The sequence below is a fragment of the Thalassophryne amazonica genome, chromosome 11 (genome assembly GCF_902500255.1).
Source record: "Thalassophryne amazonica chromosome 11, fThaAma1.1, whole genome shotgun sequence".
NCBI classification, from domain to species: domain Eukaryota; kingdom Metazoa; phylum Chordata; class Actinopteri; order Batrachoidiformes; family Batrachoididae; genus Thalassophryne; species Thalassophryne amazonica.
In genome coordinates this window covers 46,175,879-46,200,460 of record NC_047113.1, presented here as the reverse complement: position 1 = coordinate 46,200,460, position 24,582 = coordinate 46,175,879, and the positions used below count along the sequence as shown (strand labels likewise).

General features: G+C 42.0%; 1 protein-coding gene across 1 annotated transcript; it reads left to right on the top strand.

Annotated features, from left to right (window-relative positions):
* Positions 1 to 2,711: 2,711 nt before the first annotated feature.
* Positions 2,712 to 24,494, top strand: rufy1 (RUN and FYVE domain containing 1). Its single transcript, XM_034181458.1, has 17 exons — positions 2,712 to 3,048; positions 4,098 to 4,277; positions 4,392 to 4,509; positions 4,592 to 4,693; positions 5,293 to 5,416; positions 6,256 to 6,317; positions 6,450 to 6,585; positions 6,752 to 6,853; positions 6,938 to 7,054; positions 7,823 to 7,990; positions 8,077 to 8,174; positions 9,215 to 9,334; positions 11,667 to 11,796; positions 22,644 to 22,738; positions 22,834 to 22,882; positions 22,970 to 23,047; positions 23,751 to 24,494. Exons 1-17 carry the CDS (start codon positions 2,751 to 2,753, stop codon positions 23,892 to 23,894), a joined length of 2,121 nt encoding a protein of 706 aa, XP_034037349.1. The 5' UTR covers positions 2,712 to 2,750; the 3' UTR covers positions 23,895 to 24,494.
* Positions 24,495 to 24,582: the final 88 nt, after the last annotated feature.

Below are 24,582 nucleotides of genomic sequence, written 5' to 3'. Positions count from 1 at the left end.
TGCAATTCCTCAACATCATGAAAAAAACAAGCTGTAGTATGTGATTAATGATTATTGGATTTATTAACTTATTTAATTGATTAACCACATTAACCTTTGACCCCTATACAAACTGAAATTGCCCTTTGTCACAATTTTTGCTGTTTTTACCCCATAAATCCGTAACAAGCATTCATAGATAATCTAAACTATTTGTAATCTTTATAATCAGACAAATAATGTGGAGTACTTTTCAATATAATTATAGCGTTTTTATATTTTGCCACCTCAGTAATACTTCATTGACCTGGCTATAGCTTACCACCATGGGAAGGCTGACATACATTTTTGCACAGGCCATGGTATACTAAGACTGGAATGTCAGTGTTGTTTAGTACCCTTAAGTGGTCCTGAAAATCTGTTTGGCCCATGGATTAGGCCGGTGGCAGGTACATACTATATATGGGATATGATTTAGACTTAGACTTGTTTTCATTGTCAGCCTGTAAAAAACATCACAGATACTGTCACAGAATGAAATATTGATGCACTAGACAAATAGATATAAACACAGAATAAAAGCACAGAATAAAAGTCCAAGGTGTGTGATAGTGATAAATAGGGTTTGAAAAAAACTATTATAACTGTCTCTATACAACATACAGTAAATAAAGGACCCGGGATAATTGCACATATGAAGATGCTACAAGGATAAAGTTGCTACCAGATGCTACAGTGTATTCTATATCCTACATTCTATACTGCACAGTTCTTTCTGTCAATTTGTATTTAACTGTCTTATGGTGGTTGGGTAAAAGCTGTCCCTGAATCTGCGTGTTTTGCACTTCAGGCTACGGTTGTTGTGAAAGTGTAGTGACACGGACCCACAACAGGGGGCGCAAATGAACGGTCAATAGATGAGCCAAAAAAGTAACAATTTAATGTTGTGAAGGTGCACAACGAATACACAGACAATCTCAGAATCTGATAACAGTCAATCCACAAAGGTGACGTGTGGGCAGGCTCGAGGATAGAAGACGTCTGTCCTGAGAAGAGCCGGAACCACACGATTTCCGCCGCCACCGAACCTGGTGAATACTGGAGCCGCCAAGTCCCCAATTCCCAGGTGATCACCGTCCCCGACTGTCGGATCTGGTACTGCTGGCGAAGAACAAAGACAGTCAAGTGTGGGTGTGTGTACACCCCGTAACAACAACGGTGGGAATGCCACCTCCACCTCTAACACACACTCGTGCAGCGTCTGTTTAACCACTTATCTGACGGGACGTAGGACGAAACAGTCGCAACCCACGCCGGTCCTCTGGTTGACAGCTGCAACACAATAGCTCTTGGAATCAATTAATACAGGCAGAGAAGTTACCTCCATAGAAGTACGATATCTCGGCAAAGAGGTGGAGATGACGTCTGGTCTTTATGGAGTGAGATGATGTAGAGTAGATGGGTGACAGCTGTCAAGAGATAATGAGTGACAGCTGTCACCCTCGGCTGTATCCGTGGCGGCAGCGCCCTCTCGTGCCTGAAGCCTGCACTTCAGGCAGGGCGCCCTCTGGTGGTGGGCCAGCAGTACCTCCTCTTCTGGCGGCCCACACAACAACGGTACTGTTTACCTGCGGGCAGGAGGAAAACCAGTTTGTTATAGGGATGTGAAGTGTCCCTGATTATCCTGTTCTGGACAAGCAGCGCTGTTCTCCCAGGTCACCATTGGTTGGCAGCCTGACCCCATTAATGTTCTCTGTTGCCCTTACAACCATCCCCAGTGCCTTCCTGTCTGGAAGGCTGCTACTTTCATGAAACAGAGAGATAATACTGGTTAGTACACTCTGTTGTTCCTATGTAGAAGGAGATGAGGACAGCCGGGGTCAGATGGGCACTCTTTAATCTACGGAGAAAGTGCAGACACTGGTTGGCCTTTTTAACCAGACAGGATATGTGCAGAGACCAGGTCAGGTTGTTAGAGACATGAACCATCAGGAATTTTGATTTCTACACAATCTCAACAGCAGAGTCCTCAACGTAAATGGGTGTATGGGGCGGGGGGCATCTTCTTCTGAAGTCGATCACCAGCTCTTTGGTTTTCTCCACATTCAGGATCACATCGTTGTTGTTGCACCAATCAGTGAACCAATGTGGGTAAGTTAGCAGTGGCTTCGATTGTGTTTTTTCGTCGGCAGAATGGGGAGATTGGGGAGCTCTACTTTAGATTGTAAAAACACGACCGTCACCAACCTTAAACCTGACCCTAAACCAAAAAATCAATGTTCAGAAGAATCCAGCTCCAGTGCAACTGGAGGTCATGTTGACAGATAGACTCACATAAAGCTTTTGACATTGATCTTTCACAAGTTTTTAATGAGTTTGTTCTCATTATACGCCCTTTTAAGACAGAGAGGTAAAAAATGACAGCATTTACTATTAACTGTTGCTTTTTCAAGCTGACCAGGATGGACTTACCAGAGTAACCCAACCACATTTTTGCAGTGCAGTGAACATACCACAGACGCACACATACACAAACGTTGTAGCTTTTTGTTGTTGTTGTTTGTTTTGTTTTGCTATTGTTTATACTTAGTTTGTTTTTTTTATCTGATGAGTTGTGAATATTTTCTTATTTCAACTGTGTAGCGCTTGATGTTTTGATAAAACTGTTACATTCACGTCAATATAACAGGAGTAGAGCGCGCGCCAACTCGATTGCTCTGGTCTGATCACGTGAGCACTGGCAGCGAGAGGAGGACGGGGGACAAACAAGTATGGCGGACGAGGGAGGAGAGGTAAACACAGATGTTCCGGACGGCGAAGTTAAACACCGAGACCCAGATGAAGGCTCGGAGGTCGTGACGGACGCCGTTGACACGAGCTGCAGTGACGGTCAGAACCGGACCACGGAGTCGGTTTCGGCGTCGGAACCGAGTTGGTCCGCGCCGCTCGTCTCTATGGCTCGGAAGGCCACGGAGACTCTGAGACACTCTACACCAGCTCACACTGCCAGTTCCCCTACGGACAAGGAGCCCGAAAACGGGATCAGCAACGCCCCGAAAAAACTTCCAGGTACGTTGTGAACATTTATTATTATTATTATTATTATTATTATTATTATTCCCTTCATTAACTGGTCAAGCATGGAGTCAATGAGTCAGCGGGTTAGCAAATATTCCGTCAGTAACTCGACAAAAAGTACAGAACATTCAGCTGTGAAAGTTTGTATTGTGATAGATACAGACGAGAACCAGTCAACCACCTGTTTTGGGCCATGTTGGAGACTTTTAATGTTATAGTTTGCAGTAATTATTTGGTGTGTGACGATACATTCAGCTCACCAGATATGTGTATAGACGTGGTGATTCTAAAATGCCAAACATGCACTGTGCATAGGTACTCCAATCACAGCCACAGAAGCCTATAACTTCATTTGGGTGTCTTTGTGGCTTTCCTCACTCTTCTCCTTCTTGCAGTCATTCAGTTTTTGAGAACTGTCTACTCCACACAGATTTACCATAGAGTGCCATACTGTTTGTATTTCTTCATAATTGATGTAAATTAAGTCCAAGACATATTCAGTGACTTGGAAATGTTCATGTATCCATCCCATGACTTGTCTGAAGAAAACTGGCAATAAAACAGATTATTTACAGGTGTTATATCAGGGGGGCCCATTACTTATACAACCTATCATCTTGGCTTTTACATTTTTATTCCTGCATTTATATCAAGTTAGACCGATTTGCTTTGAGTTTAAAATTAAGGAAGATAATTTTAGAAATTTTTACATTGAGAAGCCAGATTTGCTTTTTGTATTTGAAATGGTATAAACAAATTAAAACGTGTGAAATACCAAGGGGCCAAATACTTTTGGAGGTAAATGGTGAAATCCGTATTTTTGTTCAGACAGGCTCATATAAAGTTGGCCTTTTGTTTGGGTGCCTTTTATGAAGCCTGTTTGCTAATCACTGCATTCTGGTGACCAATAATGCCACTGCTGCTTGTTGCTGCTGTAACCAAAAGTCTCTATTTCTCCAGTCATGTGATAACTTCCTCCTGCAACTGTCTGCCAGATCACATTTCATTGCTTCTTCTTTTTTTTTTTTTTTTAAATACAGTTCCACCTGCCAGCTACCCTTTAGCGATAGAAAGATCCAATCTTCTCAGCATGCTAAAGCTCAGCATTAAAGGGTTAATTCAGTCCTCACTGAATCTGGGCAGGACTCTGGACTCTGACTACCCTCCTCTACAGCAGTTCTTTGTCGTCCTGGAGCACTGCCTAAAACATGGATTAAAATGTGAGACTGCAGTCACATCCTTTTTGCATTATAAACTCCACTTCAATTCAGATTATGACTTTGACACCAACCGATCAACCTCCATAAGATTGTTTTTGCTTTTTGTCTTAATAGCAAAGAAATCCTTCATTGGTCACAGTAAGTCTATATGGGGCCCTCTGGAACTGATAGAGAAGTTGTGCCCAGAGTCCGTTCATATTGCCACAAGTGCCAGAGATCTGCCCGGTATTAAGTAAGCAGTTGCAGATCCTTTTCCTGCAGGCCAAATACACCTCTGTCCTTTGTGGTTTAAATTTTGGTTTGTTGTCTTTCAGGACGGGTTTGGGACGAGGAAGGGCCTGGCTGCATTTAGCACTCATGCAAAAGAAAATAGCCGACTATATGAAAGCTCTGCTGGACCGTAGAGATCTCCTCAGGTTAGTTTCAGTGCTTATAGTACAGTGCAAAGGTTTTACTTGCATTTATTTTATCTAACAAATAAGAAGAAACTGCAAAATATGTAATACTTTTTTAAAAATGTACATCTACTTTTCACCTTCAAAAATACACTGTTTTTTGTGATCATGTGACTCTTATGAGTCTTATTTAGTTGTTTTTATTATGTGTAACTTATTATTTATTTGTTCTTTGTTTTCATCATTCCTTTAAATGCATTCACTACCATTTTGCTGTGAAATAGCCATAGATGTTGATATGACAATAAATCACAATCTCCCACCGCTATTCTGACATGTGAAAAAAATCAGATATTTTCCCCTGCAGTTTGAAAGAAAACTGAGAGCTATTTAGCAGATATATATGTTTGATGTTTAAGATCAAATGGGACCATGACGTTACAAAGTGATGGGTTTTAGGCCTGTACTTATGTGTATTTGTTGTCAGCTCTAAAAGATTCCAGGGTGTCTAAAACTTTTGCACAGTACTGCATGTGATCTGTATTAACTTGTTCACAAAATAACTTCAGAGTTCTTTTTCCAGATTTCCACTTACATCCATGTCTTTTTTTTTTTTTCAGTGAGTTTTATGACCCCGGAGCTTTGATGATGGAAGAGGAGGGGGCAGTGATGGGGGGAATGTTGGTTGGCCTAAATGTAATTGACGCTAATCTCTGTATTAAAGGTGAAGATCTTGATTCTCAGGTGAGGTGTGTGTGTGTGTGTGTGTGTGTTTTTTAACACCCATGTGCAGCAGTGGTATCCAGGTATATTGTTTTCAGTCTTACAGTATGTGACTGTCCACTGTGTGAACAAAACAACTTAAGATTTTTAAAGCCATTTGGGCCAAACATAGAGGAATATTTGAGGATCAGCCAAGGGCAGTCATTTCATTTTGAGAAAAAAATGGATAAAGTCAAGGTCACAGGCCGATATCAAAATTTGGACCATTTGTGGGGTGGGTATGCGTGTTCCTCAAGCTCGGGTCCTCTACCAGAGGTCTGAGAGTTTGAGGGTTCTGCACAGTATCTTAGCTGTTCTTAGGAGTCTGTTGTGCCTGGAATCTGATGGAGCCACTCTTGCAGTTTGGGGGTTATAGCTCGTAATCCTTCTATTACCACTGGCACCCCTTTGGACTTTACCTTCCACAAATGCTCCAGTTGCTCCTTCAGTCCTTGGTACTTCTCAATTTTCTCATGCTCCTTCTTTCTGATGTTGGTGTCAGCCACATCAATCACAACTATGGTTTTCATTCCCTTGTCAACCACCACTATGTCTGGTTGGTTGACCAGCAGCTTCTTGTCTGTCTGGAATTTGAAGTCCCACAGGACCTTAGCCCTGTCATTCTCAACCACCTTTGTCGACATCTCCCATCAGGACTTGTTGACTTATCGGTATGCAGCACAGATGTTCCTGTACAGTTTTCATAACACTTGGCTGTGTCTCTCATTGTACACTGTCCCAGTTTGCATCTTACATCCTGCTTGTCTTTTAATGGGTGAATCAAAATGTATTGAGCATTTGTTTTTTTTTCCTCATTTTAGGTAGGAATTATTGATTTCTCCCTTTACCTCAAAGACCAGGCTAATAGTGAGACTCCTAAGGAGTAAGTGTCTGTTTCCTGATTAACAGAACAGTTCTTATTTACTCCTTTTTTCTGTAGCACTTGACATGATAATGATAACATTCCAAACAGATTCTTCCTCCTCCTTTCCGCTCTCATTCTTTTGTTCTTTAGTGATGCCAAGATGACAGCCATATTGGATCAGAAGCACTACATTGAGGAGTTAAATCGTCACCTAAGTGGCACCGTCACTGACCTTCAGGCTAAGATGGACTCCCTGGAGAAAACTAATTTTAAACTTGTAGAGGAGGTCAGTAGTTTGGGTGGAGGTGTTGTCTGTGCTCACATTTAGATGGTGTCTGAACAAAGTCTTTACTTTGTGACTCAGGCAAACCGTTGCACATCACTTGCACATGTAAACATGAAATGTGTGTGTACATGGTGCAACCAGATCAACCAGTTATCCTTTTTCTCAGCTGACTGCAGCGACGGACAGAATTAACTCCCTGCAGGAAGAACAAGAACAGCTGAGGAAAGATACTGAGTCAATCTTGCAGACCAACCAAAAAAAGGAGGCGGTCAGAAGGATAAATGGTGTTGCATCCACAGTAATTAAAAGCAAAAAAAAAAAAAAATAGAGTTTATTGTGTTTATGTTTGCAGGCAGCTCTGCAAGACAGTCAGGTGGAGCTGGAGACATACAAGCAGACTCGGCAGGGCCTGGATGAGATGTACAACGTGGTGTGGAAGCAGTACAAAGAGGAAAAGCGCATTCGCCAGGTCCGGCCTTCTCAAGTGTAGAATAAATTTATTGTTCATCATTAATGCTTGTCTCACACATGCAACAAAGGTGATCATATGTGATCACACCTCATCACAATATTGGCTCAAGTACTGATGTTGCAGCAGTTAGCAAGTATGTGTGAAACCAAATGCAGTCTCCTGCAGTTTTGGGTGACAAACACACACACACAAAGCTCATGCAACAGCCACATATTGTCAATGGATTGCAAAGTAATTGTCAAGGATTATTTGCAGCATCACAGTTCAGATGGTGATGATGAAAAGGTGAGAATGTGACAACCAACCAAAGCAATAATTCTGCTGTTGCTTCCAGTTATTGATTGCAGATGTGAGACAGCGAAATGGACACGGAAAGAGATGAAACATGGAGGGAGGGGTTCATCAAATTCAACCTGACTGTTCTCTCTGAGATCAGGTTGATGTCTGATATGTACTGGGATTTAGTGGCCCAAATCTGAACTGGAAAAAGCTCCAGCACATGGCAGAAAAGGATCAGATCTCTCCAACTTCACCATGTGTGATGATGTCTTGTCAGAAAAATAATCTAAGGGAAGCTGGCGGAGTTGCGCGAGTGTGCTAGCTAGCGTCAACAAGGTGTGCAGTCCACAACACAGGACTTGAACCCTCGTATTTTAGTTGACAATTTGTCCTTCTTGCACAAAGATAATCTGAGTATTCACTGCAGCTTTCAAACCCAAGAAGTGAATTTGACTCTTGCATTTTGTGCGTTTGCAATGGTGTTAGGAGCTTGAGCGGGAGTTGGAGCTGCAGGTGGGACTGAAGCAGGAGATGGAGGTGGCCATGAGACTACTGGAGAAGGACACACATGAGAAACAGGACACCCTGGCAGCACTGCGGCTACAGCTTGACCAAGTCAAGGCTCTTAACCTGCAAATGTTTCACAAGGCACAGGTAGACTCACACAGACATGTTGTCTTCTGATTGACCTCCCAGAGAGAATGCACACTAACACAACCTGTCACTGTGTGACTCCTCAGGACTCTGAACGAGAAGCAGAAAAAAAACAGGCGGAAGCTGTTCAGCTGGAGCAGAAGATGAATGATATGGAAAAAGTGATGATGGAACTAGAGCAGAGGTGGGTGCTGTTGCGTGTGAGCCTTTGCGTCAACATTCTTTTGGGACAACTGCTTCTGCATAGTTGCAGGCATGAGTTTACATACACTCTGACTAAAATCTTTCAAACTCCATTTTGTCATACTTCACATATTCCATTTTATCAACAATGTGTGTGTTGTCTCGTAGCATGTGTATTTCATATAAAGTCATTTAAATATGCATAATTGTTATAACAGAATTATTGCTTCCCCTCCATTATGCTGGATTTTTAGTGGGTCAGGTGATGCTGAACAAAAATAATTCATATTTAAATGCCATGAAAGATTCTAGAAATAGATGAAAATTTTTGTAAAAGCTTCTTTGTGAATGTTTAGCTGTATTTAAGGCTTGAACTGAAGAACTATTGCCTGTCAGGTTTATTAAACGTTAAAGAGGAGGTTTCAGTTACACTATTTCCTCCATGCATTTATCTCCCAAAAACAAAAAAATTTACACTGTAAGGTCATTTGGTACAAAAAGATATGAAAATTTAATTTATATATATATTTGACATGTAACAGATTATACAGCTGCTCATGGCGCCATGAACTATTGCAGAGTGGCTCCTGAGGAGCAAACTGTTTTGTGGAAATCCAAAATTGTGCTCCAGAAGCTTTGACTTAATTATTCACATTTTCTCCCGTGCCTTTTATGCAATAAGGCACTGCTTTGTTTGATTTTGTTTTTCCTTTCTTTTTCAGTTAGATCCTCAAATACAACCACACACTCCCAAACTAACTCCACATCATGCCAGTTAGAAGCAACTCAGGAAAAAAATTAAATCCGTCTTGTAATTGTTATATTTAAATAGCTCTATAGAGTCTATATGGAAATAAAGCAGACTCTCTGACTGATTTCATGCACATTTGATCAAATGAAATATGTGCAGCAGCAAAAAATTGAGTTTGAAAGATTTAGTCCAAGGTGTATTTACTGAAGTCCTGTGTATTCTAATTATTTCAAAAGTCATTAATTCCAATTACTGTCAAGTTCTTTCTCTCTGCCGTTGATGTGTCACAGACTCGACATGTCAGAGCGTCAGTGCAAACAGAGTGACCAGTCAGACAAAGACATGAAGGGGCAACTGGAAGCAAAAGTTGACACGTTGCAGAAACAGTTGGCTGACCTGGACAGACTGAGGTGAAAACACCCAGCAAAAAAATATATAGATGTACAAGTTCAAACTTGCAGAAAGTTCTCAAACAATAAAACAGAAAGTGCTGTGTAGAAGGAAAAAAGACTATAAAGGCAGTTATTTGGAATAAACAACCAGTCCATCCCCACATCTCTAAAATAACCATCTGTCTTATAGATAGACGCTAAACTGTTCCACAACATCATTCCTTCTGTTCTCAGCTTGATAGTGTTAAGAGTGAAAAGCAGGAGCTGTGCTGCCAACCTAGTGAACAGTGGCACCCGCTGGACCTTTCAGGAAGGTGCATGTCAAATTATGAAGTTCATACAACCCCAATTCCAATGAAGTTGGGACGTTGTGTCAAATCTAACTAAAAACAGAATATGATGATTTGCAAATCCTCTTCAACCTATATTCAATTGAGTACACCACAAAGACAAGATATTTAATGTTCAAACTAATAAACTTTATTGTTTTTGTGCAAATATTTGCCCATTTTGAAATGGATGCCTGCAACGTGTTTCAAAAAAGCTGGGACAGTGGTATGTTTACCACTGTGTTGCATCACCTTTCCTTCTAGCAACACTCATTAAGCATTTGGGAACTGAGGACAATAATTGTGTGTGTCATGATTGGGTATAAAAGGAGCATCCCCAAAGGTTTCAGCTGTTCACAAGCAAAGATGGGGCGAGGATCACCACTTTGTGAACAACTGCATGAAAGAATAGTCCAACAGTTTAAGAACAATGTCTCTCAATGTTCAATTGCAAGGAATTTAGAGATTCCATCATCTACAGCCCATAATGTAATCAGAAGATTCAGAGAACCTGGAGAAAGTTCTTCACGCAAGCGACAAGGCTAAAAACCAACATTGAGTGCCCGCGACCTTCGATCCCTCAGGTGGCACTGCATTAAAAACCAACAACATTGTGTAAAGGATCTTACCGCATGGGCTCAGGAACACTTCAGAAAACCATTGTCAGTTAACACAGTTCGTCGCTGCATCTACAATTGCCAGTTAAAACTCTACCATGCAAAGCGATAGCCATACATCAACAACATCCAGAAACACCGCTGCCTTCTCTGGGACTGAGCTCATTTGAAATTGACAGGCACAAAGTTGAGTCCACATTTCAAATTGTTTTTGGAAATCATGGACGTTGTGTCCTCCAGACAAAAGAGGAAAAAGACCATCCAGTTTGTTACCAGTGCAAAGTTCAAAAGCCAGCATCTGTGATGGTATGGGGGTATGGTGGCATGGGCAAATTACACATCTGTGATGGCACCATCAATGCTGAAAGGTACATCCAGGTTTTGGAGCAACACATGCTGCCATCCAAGTAATGTCTTTTTTCAGGGATGTCCCTGCTTATTTCAGCAAGACAATGCCAAGCCACATTCTGCACATGTTACAACAGCGTGGCTTTGTAGTAAAAGAGTGCTAGACTGGCCTCCCTGCAGTCCAGACCTGTCAACCATTGAACGTGTGGCACATTATGAAGTACAAAATATGACAACTGAGACCCCGGACTGTTGAACAACTGAAGTCGTACATCCAGCAAGAATGGGAAAGAATTCCACCTTCAAAGCTTCAATAATTAGTGTCCTCAGTTCCCAAACACTTATTGGGTGTTGTTTGAAAGAAAGGTGATGTAACACAGTGGTAAAAATACCACTGTCCCAGCTTTTTTGAAACGTGTTGCAGGCATCCATTTCAAAATGAGCAAATATTTGCACAAAAACAATAAAGTTTATCAGTTCAAACATTAAATATCTTGTCTTTGTGGTGTATTCAATTGAATATAGGTTGAAGATGATTTGCAAATCATTGTATTCTGTTTTTATTTACATTTCACACAATGTCCCAACTTCATTGGACTTGGGGTTGTATTTGAAGCCTGCTTTCAGTGCCATTTCTCACAATTGAAAATGGGTAATTCTCTTAAGGTGATCTGTTATGCATCATTTTAGAATTCGGTTGCAGAACTGCGTGAACTTTTACAAGCTAGTAAATTCAGTAGTTTTTGAGCTCCATTTTAACACAGATAAGGTGCAGAGATCTGGTTGCAGTTATCCTCAGGTGTCAAGTATAAAAAGTAAAATTATACATGAGACACTTACACCATGCACTGCTTTAAATAAATTAGTTTATTCTGGGCTGGGGATCAGGTAGGTGTGTGTTTTCCTGAAGATCTGTTAAAACTCTGGCCCGTTAGTGGTGAGTCAAACAGAATAGTTTGCATGCTGTGGTCTCTGTAGTCAAGATCCACTGCACGCAAAGGTAACTCAGTTGATGGTCCGACAAGAACTGAGTTAGAATGTTCCTTCTGTTTCTAGACTGGATTTGGAGAATGAACTGCGCACTGAGAGGGAGGAGAGGCAAAGCCTACAGAGAAGTCTGCAGAGGGAACAGGACAACAGCACTGAGCTCCGTACTCAACTCCAACAGTTCCAGGGCCTGCAAGCAGTCTGTACTGCACACACCACAGGGCTTACTTAAATCAGGGATATGGATGGGAATTGACAATTGTTTTTCAAAGTCATTATCGATTCTGCTTATCAGTCCAATTCTTTATTGATTCCAATATCAGTTATTGATGAGTTTCCTGTTTGGGGAAAAAATGTAGGCCTACACAGGTTTCAAAGTCAGTGCAGCTGTTTGCCTTGTTGCTAGATGCAGATTTTAATGTCATGATGTCAGATGTGATGTAATAATGTGTACCGTTTTGCATCACATAGGTGTCAGAATAACATGCTGGCAATAGTAATACTCCCATGACACATACACCGATTGAGGCCGAATTGCGTCAGAATGACACATCCGGCCACAATCGGGAAATATTGAGGTGTGGTCTGAAGACCAATGGACGGCAGTCTGTGAGCATCTACATATTTTTCCCATTCGCTCGGCTGTCCCGAGTGTGTTGCACATGTTCAAAACACTCTTGGTGCCATCGAGATGCGATGCACATCTGATGGAGGTCTGTGTGCAGTTTTGGATCGCAGTTTTCTGATCACAGTCTACATATTCTAACGGCATCAAAACAGCATCTGAAATTATCTGATCGCAGTAGTAGAGAAGCTTGAATCTTCGACTGGACTGGGTTGCTTGACGCGAGGACGTTTCGCTTCAAATCGCAGAAGCTTCCTCAGCTAAAATTCTTGCTCTGGAAGTCTGACTTCTGTCTGACTCTTGTAGAGAAGAATAAAACAGAAGCCAACAAAAGCTGGAGTTTTAAACCTAACCAGACCCCTCCTACTGAGTGGCAGACTGCTATAGGCTAGTGACTAAACAATAGCTCTAATTAGCACCTATTGTGCACTCTCCTAATGATGGGATGGAAGCCTCCCCTGATGGCTCCCTTGTCGACTCTAATTAGCAACTATTGTGCTGTAGTTAGCACACCTAATGGTAGGACAGCTGTCCCTCTAATGATGGGATGGATGCCTTTCTGATGGCTCCCTTGATGACGTGAATGACTCATTACCATGAACAAAAGACTGAAACTCCTTTGACCTGAGTACCCCATTGTAAACAGGGGATAGTGTATGTCTCAGACCCCCTCCCCGGTTAAGGCTGGGTTTCAAACGTTTCACAAAGAATGCCTCCTTGACCCCTCTCTCAAACCATTTCTTCTCTCTGGCTAATATTTTAACTTCCTTGTCCTCAAAAGTGTGGTTAGTGTCTTTCAGGTGGAGGTGAACCACAGACTGAGGTCCACTGGCGCCCTCTCTGCGGTGCTGGTATAGCCTTTTGTGTAAAGGTTGCTTCGTTTCACCTATGTAGTGTTCGTTACAGTTTTCCTGACATCTGATAGAATACACTACATTGCTCTGTTTGTAACTAGGGATCATGTCCTTAGGGTGAATTAATTTCTGTCTCAAGGTGTTAACCGGTTTAAAGTAAACTGGGATTTTGTGCTGTCTGAAGATCCTCTGTAGTTTTTCCCCTACTCCTGCTAAATAAGGGAGAGACACTCCTCTTCTTCTTGTCTCCGTCTCCTGTCTATCTGGCCTCTTTGTTCTCTGGGACTTCTGCACTTTGTCCAGGGACCATCGTGGGTACCCACATACTGTGATAGCTTTCCGGACACGTTGTTGTTCTTTAGCCCTTCCCTCTGCAGTTGTGGGCACCTGTAGGGCTCTGTGTTGAAGCGTCCTGATCACCCCGAGCTTGTGTTCAAGGGGGTGGTTTGAGCCGAAGAGCAGATATTGGTCAGTGTGAGTTGGTTTTCTGTAAACCTCTATCTGGAGCTGCCTGCTCTCTCCAATCGTAACATCACAGTCCAGGAAGGCTAAATGGTTGTTTCTGGCATCCTCATGTGTGAACTTGATATTGGCGTCCACCGAGTTGATGTGTTCTGTAAAATCCTCAACTTGCTGTTGCTCGATTTTGACCCATGTGTCATCAACATATCTGAACCAGTGACTGGGAGAGATGCCTGTGAAAGACGTCAAGGCTGTCTTCTCCACTCGCTCCATGTACACATTGGCCACAATGGGGGATACCGGAGACCCCATCGCACAACCATGAATCTGCCTGTAGTAATTCCCTCTAAACAGGAAATACGTGGTGTTGAGACAGATCTCCAAGAGTTGGCAGATGTGGTCTGGTGTGACTTTGGTCCTTTCAAGTAGAGACACATCCTCCAGCAGTCTCTGCCTCACAGCTGAGACGGCCTCAGCAGTGGGGATGCAGGTGAACAACGATGTCACATCAAATGACACCATAGTTTCATCTGCCTCCAGCTGTAGGTCCTTGATCTTGTTCACAAAATCTTGTGTGTTGTCCACATGGTGGTCTGAGTTACCCACTAGAGGAGCCAAAATCCACTTGAGGTACTTGGCCAAATTGTACGTGATGGAATCTGTGCTACATACAATAGGCCTGAGTGGCACGTCCTGTTTGTGGATTTTGGGCAGTCCATAGATGCACGGAGTGGCGTCCCCAGGGTACAGTCTGTAGTATGTCTGCCTGTTGATGAGTCCCTCTTTCTCCAGGTTTTGGAGGTAGCTAATGATTTTCTTCTTATAGCCGCTCGTGGGGTCTCTCTTCAGACATTCATATGTGTTGGAGTCACTGAGCAAGTTGTTGATCTTGGCCTCGTAGTCCGATGTGTTCAGGACCACTGTGCATCTGCCTTTATCCGCTGGCAGGATAAGGATGCTTTGGTCCTTTTGCAGTGCTGACAAAGCTTTCCGTTCTTCTCCTGTGATGTTGGACAGAGGAGGCTTAACACTGTTCAGCACTGCTGTGACTCTTAGTCGGAGGTCCCCAGCTTCTGACTCTGACAAACTGTTATGTTTAATGGCTGACTCTACTGCAGTGATGTAATCTACTGTCGGAATATGTTTAGGGGTCACTGAGAAATTTAGTCATTTAGCGAGCACATCCTTTTCTGTCTGTGTAAGAACCCTGTTGGAGAGATTCTTTACCCAATTTTCCCTGTTGTCACTAATTTGTCTGGGTGTATCTTTAAAAATACTCCCACTGAAAGTACACCTTTTCTGCACTAAAAGGTTGTAAAACTTCCTGATTTGCCGCTCCTTACTTTTTAAATGCTCAGCCATTTGAATTTTAACTATGAACTTTGTGATCTTATTATGGGCCTCTTCCCCCACTAAGGTTTCTAACATTTTGTGCAGACTATCCAGATTATTTTGGAGGTCTAATATTTTAAAATGAAGCCTTCTAATTCTAAGACTCAAAATCCTCCTAAGGTAACTGTGCTGGATCTTTTCTGCTGTGTGACCTGCTTCTAGTGCCTTTTGCTTCATGCATTTGGGAATAACATTGTTTTGTTTGCATCTCGGGTTAAATCTTAAGTGGTTTCTAAAGTTAGCTATCTTTTTAGCAGTCTTTTCCAGCTTACATACCAGTGCCAGGGCCTCATGCCCACAGTTGGTCGCAATGTTTCTGTGTAGGCTCTCAGTTGTCCAGGTGGTTTCCATAGTAGAGAAGCTTGAATCATCTTCTTCTTCTTCTCTGATCGCAGTTGATTGAGCTCTGAGATTGATCGGTCCCAGCAAAGCCTGCTGGCATGTTGTCATGGATGTCTACCTCCACTGGACCCCGGCCAGGGAGGGCAAAGGAAATGTTATGTAATAATATGTATGTAAGCAGGCGTTCATCATGTACAGTGGGTGTGACCAGCACACAATCAAACTGAAAGTACCGTGTGCTGCTGCGCCTCTCGGTGGTCTCATGAGCAGTAATGCGTCATAATGCACGTCAGGCACGGAGCTGAATGGAGCTTACCGCTGTAATATACTTATTATTCCCTGATCACCATCTAAACTCTGAGGTGTGACATGGAACTGTATCGCCAGGCCATGCAAGGTTATTAAACATGAAACTCACCACCAGGACAGTGCAGAGGATCCAAACCACAGCCTGTAGTGAAAAGCCTCTCACCAGGCTGCTGTGCTGCACATAACCATGGCAAAATTAAATCCCATGTGATAATCCAACCGACATCACAGTGTACAGACTTGCATTGTGCTCCTGAAGTGAGCAAAACAGTTGAACAGGCTGCATCTGACGCATGGTGGGACTGCTGCAAACTTTCAGCAAAGGTGTTCAGTGGCACGCATACACACACGCTGGCATGATCACTCAGCTGTGTGCGTGTGTGTTCTTTACGGCTGCATGAGCCACTAAGCGTGCGAGTGTGCCACTGGACACCTTTGCTGAAAGTTTGCTGACAGTGGATCAAGCAGTCACACCATGCTGCTTTGTAATTCATCATCAGCTTTGACATACGGTGTGAGTCCGGTCTATATGTCGGTTGTAGTGTGATGTCCAGTACCGGCAGGGACTGTGCAAAGGGAGGAACACAGCGCTCCCTCCCACTCCGGTCCCATATTTGCTATCCAGACGTTAGGACATTGGGCAGTCTTTATGGTCATCTGACGGCAGTCTGTCATCTACCTGTTGTCCACATACACTTTGGATGCCATTGTGTAGGTGTGGACGAGGTAATCTGTATGGGTTGTGACACGGCTGTCCATGCCTCTTTTCCTCGCGACTGTCCAATTATATAAATTTTTGCCGTTTCGGCCTGGTACCTACACATTCTTGCTATGTGTGACGGGGGCTTAAGTCCCTTCGGCTATTCCCTTGTTCTCACTCTGGGTCGCCACATGACAAATCAACATGACCTGCACATTGATTTGGCATAAGTTTTACACCGGATGCCCTTCCAGACTACAACCCCTGGCAAAAATGATGGAATCACCGGCCTCTGAGGATGTTCATTCAGTTGTTTAATTTGTAGAAAAAAAGCAGATTACAGACATGACACAAAACTAAAGTCATTTCATATGGCAACTTTCTGGCTTTAAGAAATCAGGAAAAAAATTGTGGCAGTCAGTAATGGTTACTTTTTTAGACCAAGCAGAGGGAAAAAATATGGAATCACTCAATTCTGAGGAAAAAATTATGGAATCATGAAAAACAAAAGAACGCTCCAACACATCACTAGTATTTTGTTGCACCACCTCTGGCTTTTATAACAGCTTGCAGTCTCTGAGGCATGGACTTAATGAGTGACAAACAGTACTCTTCATCAATCTGGCTCCAACTTTCTCTGATTGCTGTTGGCAGATCAGCTTTGCAGGTTGGAGCCTTGTCATGGATCATTTTTTTCAACTTCCACCAAAGATTTTCAATTGGATTAAGATCCAGACTATTTGCAGGCTATGACATTGACCCTATGTGTCTTTTTGCAAGGAATGTTTTCACAGTTTTTGCTCTATGGCAAGATGCATTATCATCTTGAAAAATGATTTCATCATCCCCAAACATCCTTTCAATTGATGGGATAAGAAAAGTGTCCAAAATATCAACGTAAACTTGTGCATTTATTGATGATCAAAATCAAATCAATTTTATTTATATAGCGCCAGATCACAACAAACAGTTGCCCCAAGGCGCTTTATATTGTAAGGCAAAGGCATACAATAATTACGGAAAAACCCCAACGGTCAAAACGACCCCCTGTGAGCAAGCACTTGGTGACAGTGGGAAGGAAAAACTCCCTTTTAACAGGAAGAAACCTCCAACAGAACCAGGCTCAGGGAGGGGCAGTCTTCTGCTGGGACTGGTTGGGGCTGAGGGAGAGAACCAGGAAAAACACATGCTGTGGAGGGGAGCAGAGATCAATCACTAATGATTAAATGCAGAGTGGTGCATACAGAGCAAAAAGAGAAAGAAACACTCAGTGCATCATGGGAACCCCCCAGCAGTCTAAGTCTATAGCAGCATAACTAAGGGATGGTTCAGGGTCACCTGATCCAGCCCTAACTATAAGCTTTAGCAAAAAGGAAAGTTTTAAGCCTAATCTTAAAAGTAGAGAGGGTGTCTGTCTCCCTCATCCAAATTGGGAGCTGGTTCCAGAGGAGAGGAGCCTGAAAGCTGAAGGCTCTGCCTCCCATTCTACTCTTACAAACCCTAGGAACTACAAGTAAGCCTGCAGTCTGAGAGCGAAGCGCTCTATTGGGGTGATATGGTACTATGAGGTCCCTCAGATAAGATGGGACCTGATTATTCAAAACCTTATAAGAAGAAGAATTTTAAATTCTATTCTAGAATTAACAGGAAGCCAATGAAGAGAGGCCAATATGGGTGAGATATGCTCTCTCCTTCTAGTCCCTGTCAGTACTCTAGCTGCAGCATTTTGAATTAACTGAAGGCTTTTCAGGGAACTTTTAGGACAACCTGATAATAATGAATTACAATAGTCCAGCCTAGAGGAAATACATGCATGAATTAGTTTTTCAGCATCACTCTGAGACAAGACCTTTCTAATTTTAGAGATATTGCGCAAATGCAAAAAAAGCAGTCCTACATATTTGTTTAATATGCGCATTGAATGACATATCCTGATAAAAAATGACTCCAAGATTTCTCACAGTATTACTAGAGGTCAGGGTAATGCCATCCAGAGTAAGGATCTGGTTAGACACCATGTTTCTAAGATTTGTGGGGCCAAGTACAATAACTTCAGTTTTATCTGAGTTTAAAAGCAGGAAATTAGAGGTCATCCATGTCTTTATGTCTGTAAGACAATCCTGCAGTTTAGCTAATTGGTATATGTCCTCTGGCTTCATGGATAGATAAAGCTGGGTATCATCTGCGTAACAATGAAAATTTAAGCAATGCTGTCTAACAATACTGCCTAAGGGAAGCATGTATAAAGTGAATAAAATTGGTCCTAGCACAGAACCTTGTGGAACTCCATAATTAACCTTAGTCTGTGAAGAAGATTCCCCACTTACATGAACAAATTGTAATCTATTAGATAAATATGATTCAAACCACCGCAGCTCAGTGCGTTTAATACCTATGGCATGCTCTAATCTCTGTAATAAATTTTTATGGTCAACAGTATCAAAAGCAGCACTGAGGTCTAACAGAACAAGCACAGAGATGAGTCCACTGTCTGAGGCCATAAGAAGATCATTTGTAACCTTCACTAATGCTGTTTCTGTACTATGATGAATTCTAAAACCTGACTGAAACTCTTCAAATAGACCATTCCTCTGCAGATGATCAGTTAGCTGTTTTACAACTACCCTTTCAAGAATTTTTGAGAGAAAAGGAAGGTTGGAGATTGGCCTATAATTAGCTAAAATAGCTGGGTCAAGTGATGGCTTTTTAAGTAATGGTTTAATTACTGCCACCTTAAAAGCCTGTGGTACATAGATTGATCATATTTAAGATCAAAGCATTAATTAATGGTAGGGCTTCCTTGAGCAGCCTGGTAGGAATGGGGTCTAATAGACATGTTGATGGTTTGGAGGAAGTAACTAATAAAAATAACTCAGAACAATCGGAGAGAAAGAGTCTAACCAAATACCGGTATCAATGAAAGCAGCCAAAGAGAACGATACGTCTTTGGGATGGTTATGAGTAATTTTTTCTCTAATAGTTAAAATTTTATTAGCAAAGAAAGTCATGAAGTCATTACTAGTTAAAGTTAAAGGAATACTCGGCTCAATAGAGCTCTGACTCTTTGTCAGCCTGGCTACAGTGCTGAAAAAAAACCTGGGGTTGTTCTTATTTTCTTCAATTAGTGATGAGTAGTAAGATGTCCTAGCTTTACGGAGGGCTTTTTTTTATAGAGCAACAGACTCTTTTTCCAGGCTAAGTGAAGATCATCTAAATTAGTGAGACGTCATTTCCTCTCCAATTTACGGGTTATCTGCTTTAAGCTGCGAGTTTGTGAGTTATACCACGGAGTCAGGCACTTCTGATTTAAGGCTCTCTTTTTCAGAGGAGCTACAGCATCCAAAGTTGTCCTCAGTGAAGATATAAAACTATTGACGAGATAATCTATCTCACTCACAGAGTTTAGGTAGCTACTCTGCCCTGTGTTGGTATATGGCATTGGAGAACATAAAGAAGGAATCATATCCTTAAACCTAGTTACAGCGCTTTCTGAAAGACTTCTATTGTAATGAAACTTATTCCCCACTGCTGGGTAGTCCATCAGAGTAAATGTAAATGTTATTAAGAAATGATCAGACAGAAGGGGGTTTTCAGGGAACACTGTTAAGGAAAGAAGCTTGAATCTTCGACTGGATTGGGTTGCTTGACGTGAGGACGTTCAAATCACAGAAGCTTCCTCAGCTAAAATTCTTGCTCTGGTAGTCTGACTTCTGTCTTGACTCTTGTAGAGAAGAATAAACCAGAAGCCAACAAAAGCTGGAGTTTTTAACCTAACCAGACCCCTCCTACCGAGAAGCCGACTGCTATAGGCTAGTGACTAAACAATAGCTCTAATTAGCACCTTTTGTGCACTCTCCTTATAATGGGATGGAAGCCTCCCCTGATGGCTCCCTTGACGACTCTCCTGATGACGTGAATGACTCATTACCATGAACAAAAGACTGAAACTGCTTTGACCTGAGTACCCCATTGTAAACAGGGGACAAAGCGTGTCTGAGACCCCCCCCACATATAATATATAATGACTGATTCACGTCATCAGGAGAGTCGACAAGGGAGCCATCAGGGGAGGCTTCCATCCCATCATTAGGAGAGTGCACAATAGGTGCTAATTAGAGCTATTGTTTAGTCACTAGCCTATAACAGTCGGCCTCTCGGTAGGAGGGGTCTGGTTAGGTTAAAAACTCCAGCTTTTGTTGGCTTCTGGTTTATTCTTCTCTACAAGAGTCAAGACAGAAGTCAGACTACCAGAGCAAGAATTTTAGCTGAGGAAGCTTCTGTGATTTGAAGCGAAACGTCCTCACATCAAGCAACCCAGTCCAGTCGAAGATTCAAGCTTCTCTACTATGGAAACCATCTGGACAACTGAGAGCCTACACAGAAACAACACTGTTAAGTCTTCAGTTTACATACCATAAGTCAGAACAAGATCTAAGGTATGATTAAAGTGGTGGGTGGACTCATTTACATTTTGAGCAAAGCCAGTCGAGTCTAACAGTAGATTAAATGCAGTGTTGAGGCTGTCATTCTCAGCATCTGTGTGGATGTTAAAATCGCCCACTATAATTATCTTATCTGAGCTAAGCACTAAGTCAGACAAAAGGTCCGAAAATTCACAGAGAAACTCACAGTAATGACAATATGACAAATCAATATGTTGATCAATTATTATATCATTTACTAACAGGGACTTAGAAGAGAGAGACCTAATGTTTAATAGACCACATTTAACTGTTTTAGTCTGTGGTGCAGTTGAAGGTGCTATATTTTTTCTTTTTGAATTTTTATGCTTAAATAGATTTTTGCTGGTTATTGGTGGTCTGGGAGCAGGCACCGTCTCTACGGGGATGGGGTAATGAGGGGATGGCAGGGGGAGAGAAGCTGCAGAGAGGTGTGTAAGACTACAACTCTGCTTCCTGGTCCCAACCCTGGATAGTCACGGTTTGGAGGATTTAAGAAAATTGGCCAGATTTCTAGAAATGAGAGCTACTCCATCCAAAGTGGGATGGATGCCGTCTCTCCTAACAAGACCAGGTTTTCCCCAGAAGCTTTGCCAATTATCTATGAAGCCCACCTCATTTGATGATGTAATGACAGCCATCTCCCCAGTGCCTTTACCTGACATGCAGCCCCATATCATCAGTGACTGTGGAAATTTACATGTTCTCTTCAGGCAGTCATCTTTATAAATCTCATTGGAACGGCACCAAACAAAAGTTCCAGCATCATCACCTTGCCCAATGCAGATTCGAGATTCATCACTGAATATGACTTTCATCCAGTCATCCACAATCCACGGTTGCTTTTCCTTAGCCCATTGTAACCTTGTTTTTTTCTGTTTAGGTTTTAATGATGGCTTTTGTTTAGCTTTTCTGTATGTAAATCCCATTTCCTTTAGGTTTCTTGCAGTTCGGTCACAGACGTTGACTCCAGTTTCCTCCCATCCATTCCTCATTTGTTTTGTTGTGCATTTTCGATTTTTGAGACATATTGCTTTAAGTTTTCTGTCTTGACGCTTTGATGTCTTCCTTGGTCTACCAGTATGTTTGCCTTTAACAACCTTCCCATGTTGTTTGTATTTGGTCCAGAGTTTAGACACAGCTGACTGTGAACAACCAACTGTGTGTGTGAACAACTTGGTTAGACCAAGCAGAGGGAAATGAAAAGGAAAAGGAAAAAGTAACCGTTACTGACTACCACAAATTTTTTTTCCTGATTTCTTATAGTGTTTCTTAAAGCCAGAAAGTTGCCATTTGAAATGACTTTAGTTTTGTGTCATGTCTGTGATCTGCTTTTTTTTTCTACAAAATTAAACAACTGAATGAACATCCTCCGAGGCCGGTGATTCCATAATTTTTGCCAGGGGTTGTACATGAAGAAATGTGGCAGGGATGGGGTTTGAATCAGAAACCTTCCACACTGAAACAAAGCGCACTAACCACTTGGCCACTGCCCCTGTGCAGAATAACATGCTTGCATTGATAAGCGGAATCATCATGTCTGTGGCATTTGATTCTGAAACCAGGTCACGTTCCTAATCAAGGAGGGGGTTTCCTTTTGAAATGATGGAAAACGGGTTCTTTGGCAACTTGAGAATTCATGTATTTGTTTTAAATTCCTTCTGTAAAAGGTTGCATAATTTGCTTGGTTGGTTACATTTGGTTATAATATGGTTAATGCATCTTGTAGCTTTTTATTTATTTTTAACTCTTGATGCAGTGAAACCTTGAATCAGTATCTCCAGCACAGTTATGGCTGAGGGCCATTAATTGATGCTTTATAAATTGATATAAGCTATTTACTTGCAAACCGTGTTGAGATATGTCGCCATATTTTTGAACTCCTGTTGGTTGATGGAGCAGCAGCTGCAGGACTTGAAGGAGGAGAAGCAGCAGCTCCAGAGGATGTGTGAGGAGCAAGAACAGGCACTACAGGAGATGGGACTGCATCTTAGCCAGTAAGTGCTCCTAATTCTGTTTTTTTTTTTTTTTTTTTTTCATACGGTAACATTTTTAAGTCTCATGTTTCACTTTACTTAAACCTTAATCACAGGTCTAAACTGAAAATGGAGGACTTCAAAGAGGTCAACAAAGCCCTGAAGGTAAAAAGTCTTGGGGAGTTCAGAATGTAACATTTCATGCTGGATTGTGTGGAAAAACATTCCTGGAATGTCCGTTGCCTCTATCAGGGTCACGCCTGGCTGAAAGATGACGAGGCCAGTCACTGCAAGCACTGCCAGAAGGAGTTCTCAATCTCACGCAGAAAGGTAGAATTGAGTTTCTGTGAAATGTAGATGTAAAAAACATGCTTCCTCCGTATCAAGCTTAGAAAACTTTTCTCCATTCATTTTCTGCTGCTTGTCTGGATCGCAGTGGCAGCAGACTAAACAGCTCCACTTGGATTCTGAGGGAACATCAGCTACAATATTTTGGCTATGTGGCACATTTTTCTGTGCATGATCCAGCACACTGTTGAGGACCCCAGCACCGGGAGGAGGTCAAGGAGAGATGCCCATGTTTGAACTGGTTGCCACAGATAATTGGTAGTTTCAAGGGGATGGGGGGAAATGCAAGTTGTCCACCCATGTGGTTGCTATCCAGAACCCAGAGCAGTTCTGTGGTGTGGCAACTGCACTTGCTCCCTGACCTGCAGTAGCTACTGTTCATGTCAGATTTCACTTCAACACCCTAATACTCACAAGGCCTCAGTTTATGTCCTCCTGTACCCCCACAGCAGGGGCCAAGCTCTTTCATCCTCCATTCCAGGTCTTCTCAGTGTACCTCAGATACATTAACCCCCAAGATTGCTACTTGTACATGTAAAGATAGAACAATGGGTTATGCTTTTTTTTTTTTTACTTTTATTCTGTATCTGTCTTATTTTAATTGTGAAGCACCTTGTGACTAATGTATATGAAAGTTGTTACCTAAACAACATAACTCCATTAACCCGAGTATATCTGATTGCAGCACCACTGTAGGAACTGTGGAGACATCTACTGCAACAGCTGCTCGAGCAACGAGCTGGCCCTGCCGTCCTTCCCTCGGCCTGTACGGGTTTGCGACGTGTGCCACTCCCTCCTGCTGCAGCGAAGCTCCGCCACAGGCTCGTGACAACACATGCACGTTCCTACAAGAGCTTTTCAGATCTTCATATCCGTCTGAATCTAAGAGATTGACATGCCATCACATCTTCAGGAATTTGACTGTTCCGTTTTCCACTGTTGCCTGAAATTCAGGAAAAGCAGCTCATCTATATTAAGTGAGGGGCTGTATTTATGCAGATGGAAGGTTGACTTATTTGTAGCTTATCAATGTTTTGCTATTAACTATGGTTATGTGCAGCAAGGCTTGGGTAACAGCAGATGGATTTTTCCTCAAATTAATCTTTTTATAGTTCTAATTGAAGGCTTGTGCAGATTACTTTGGGATCCCTTAATGGTTCTCCCCAGCCTTTGATATGTACTTTGATACTCATTAAAATTATGGTCCCATTCACTGAAATCCCTAGAAACTATTACAGTTGTGGTGCCATTGCTGGACACATGCAATTTATTGTAAATGACGGCAGAACGTTAAAAATCCTGGACTATTGTAAATTGTATAATGAGGGTTTTGTAGTTTGTGAAGTGCTATGAAGCCATTTCTTAAAATTAACAGCAACTTCAAAGTTTTGTCTATTTGATAAATAAAGCAACTCATTTTCAGTTTTAATTAGGGACTCCAGACTATTCCATTTATTCATTTTATGCACAAGAAAAACAAATACTATTTTAAGCAGTAGACGCCGTCATTTCCACAG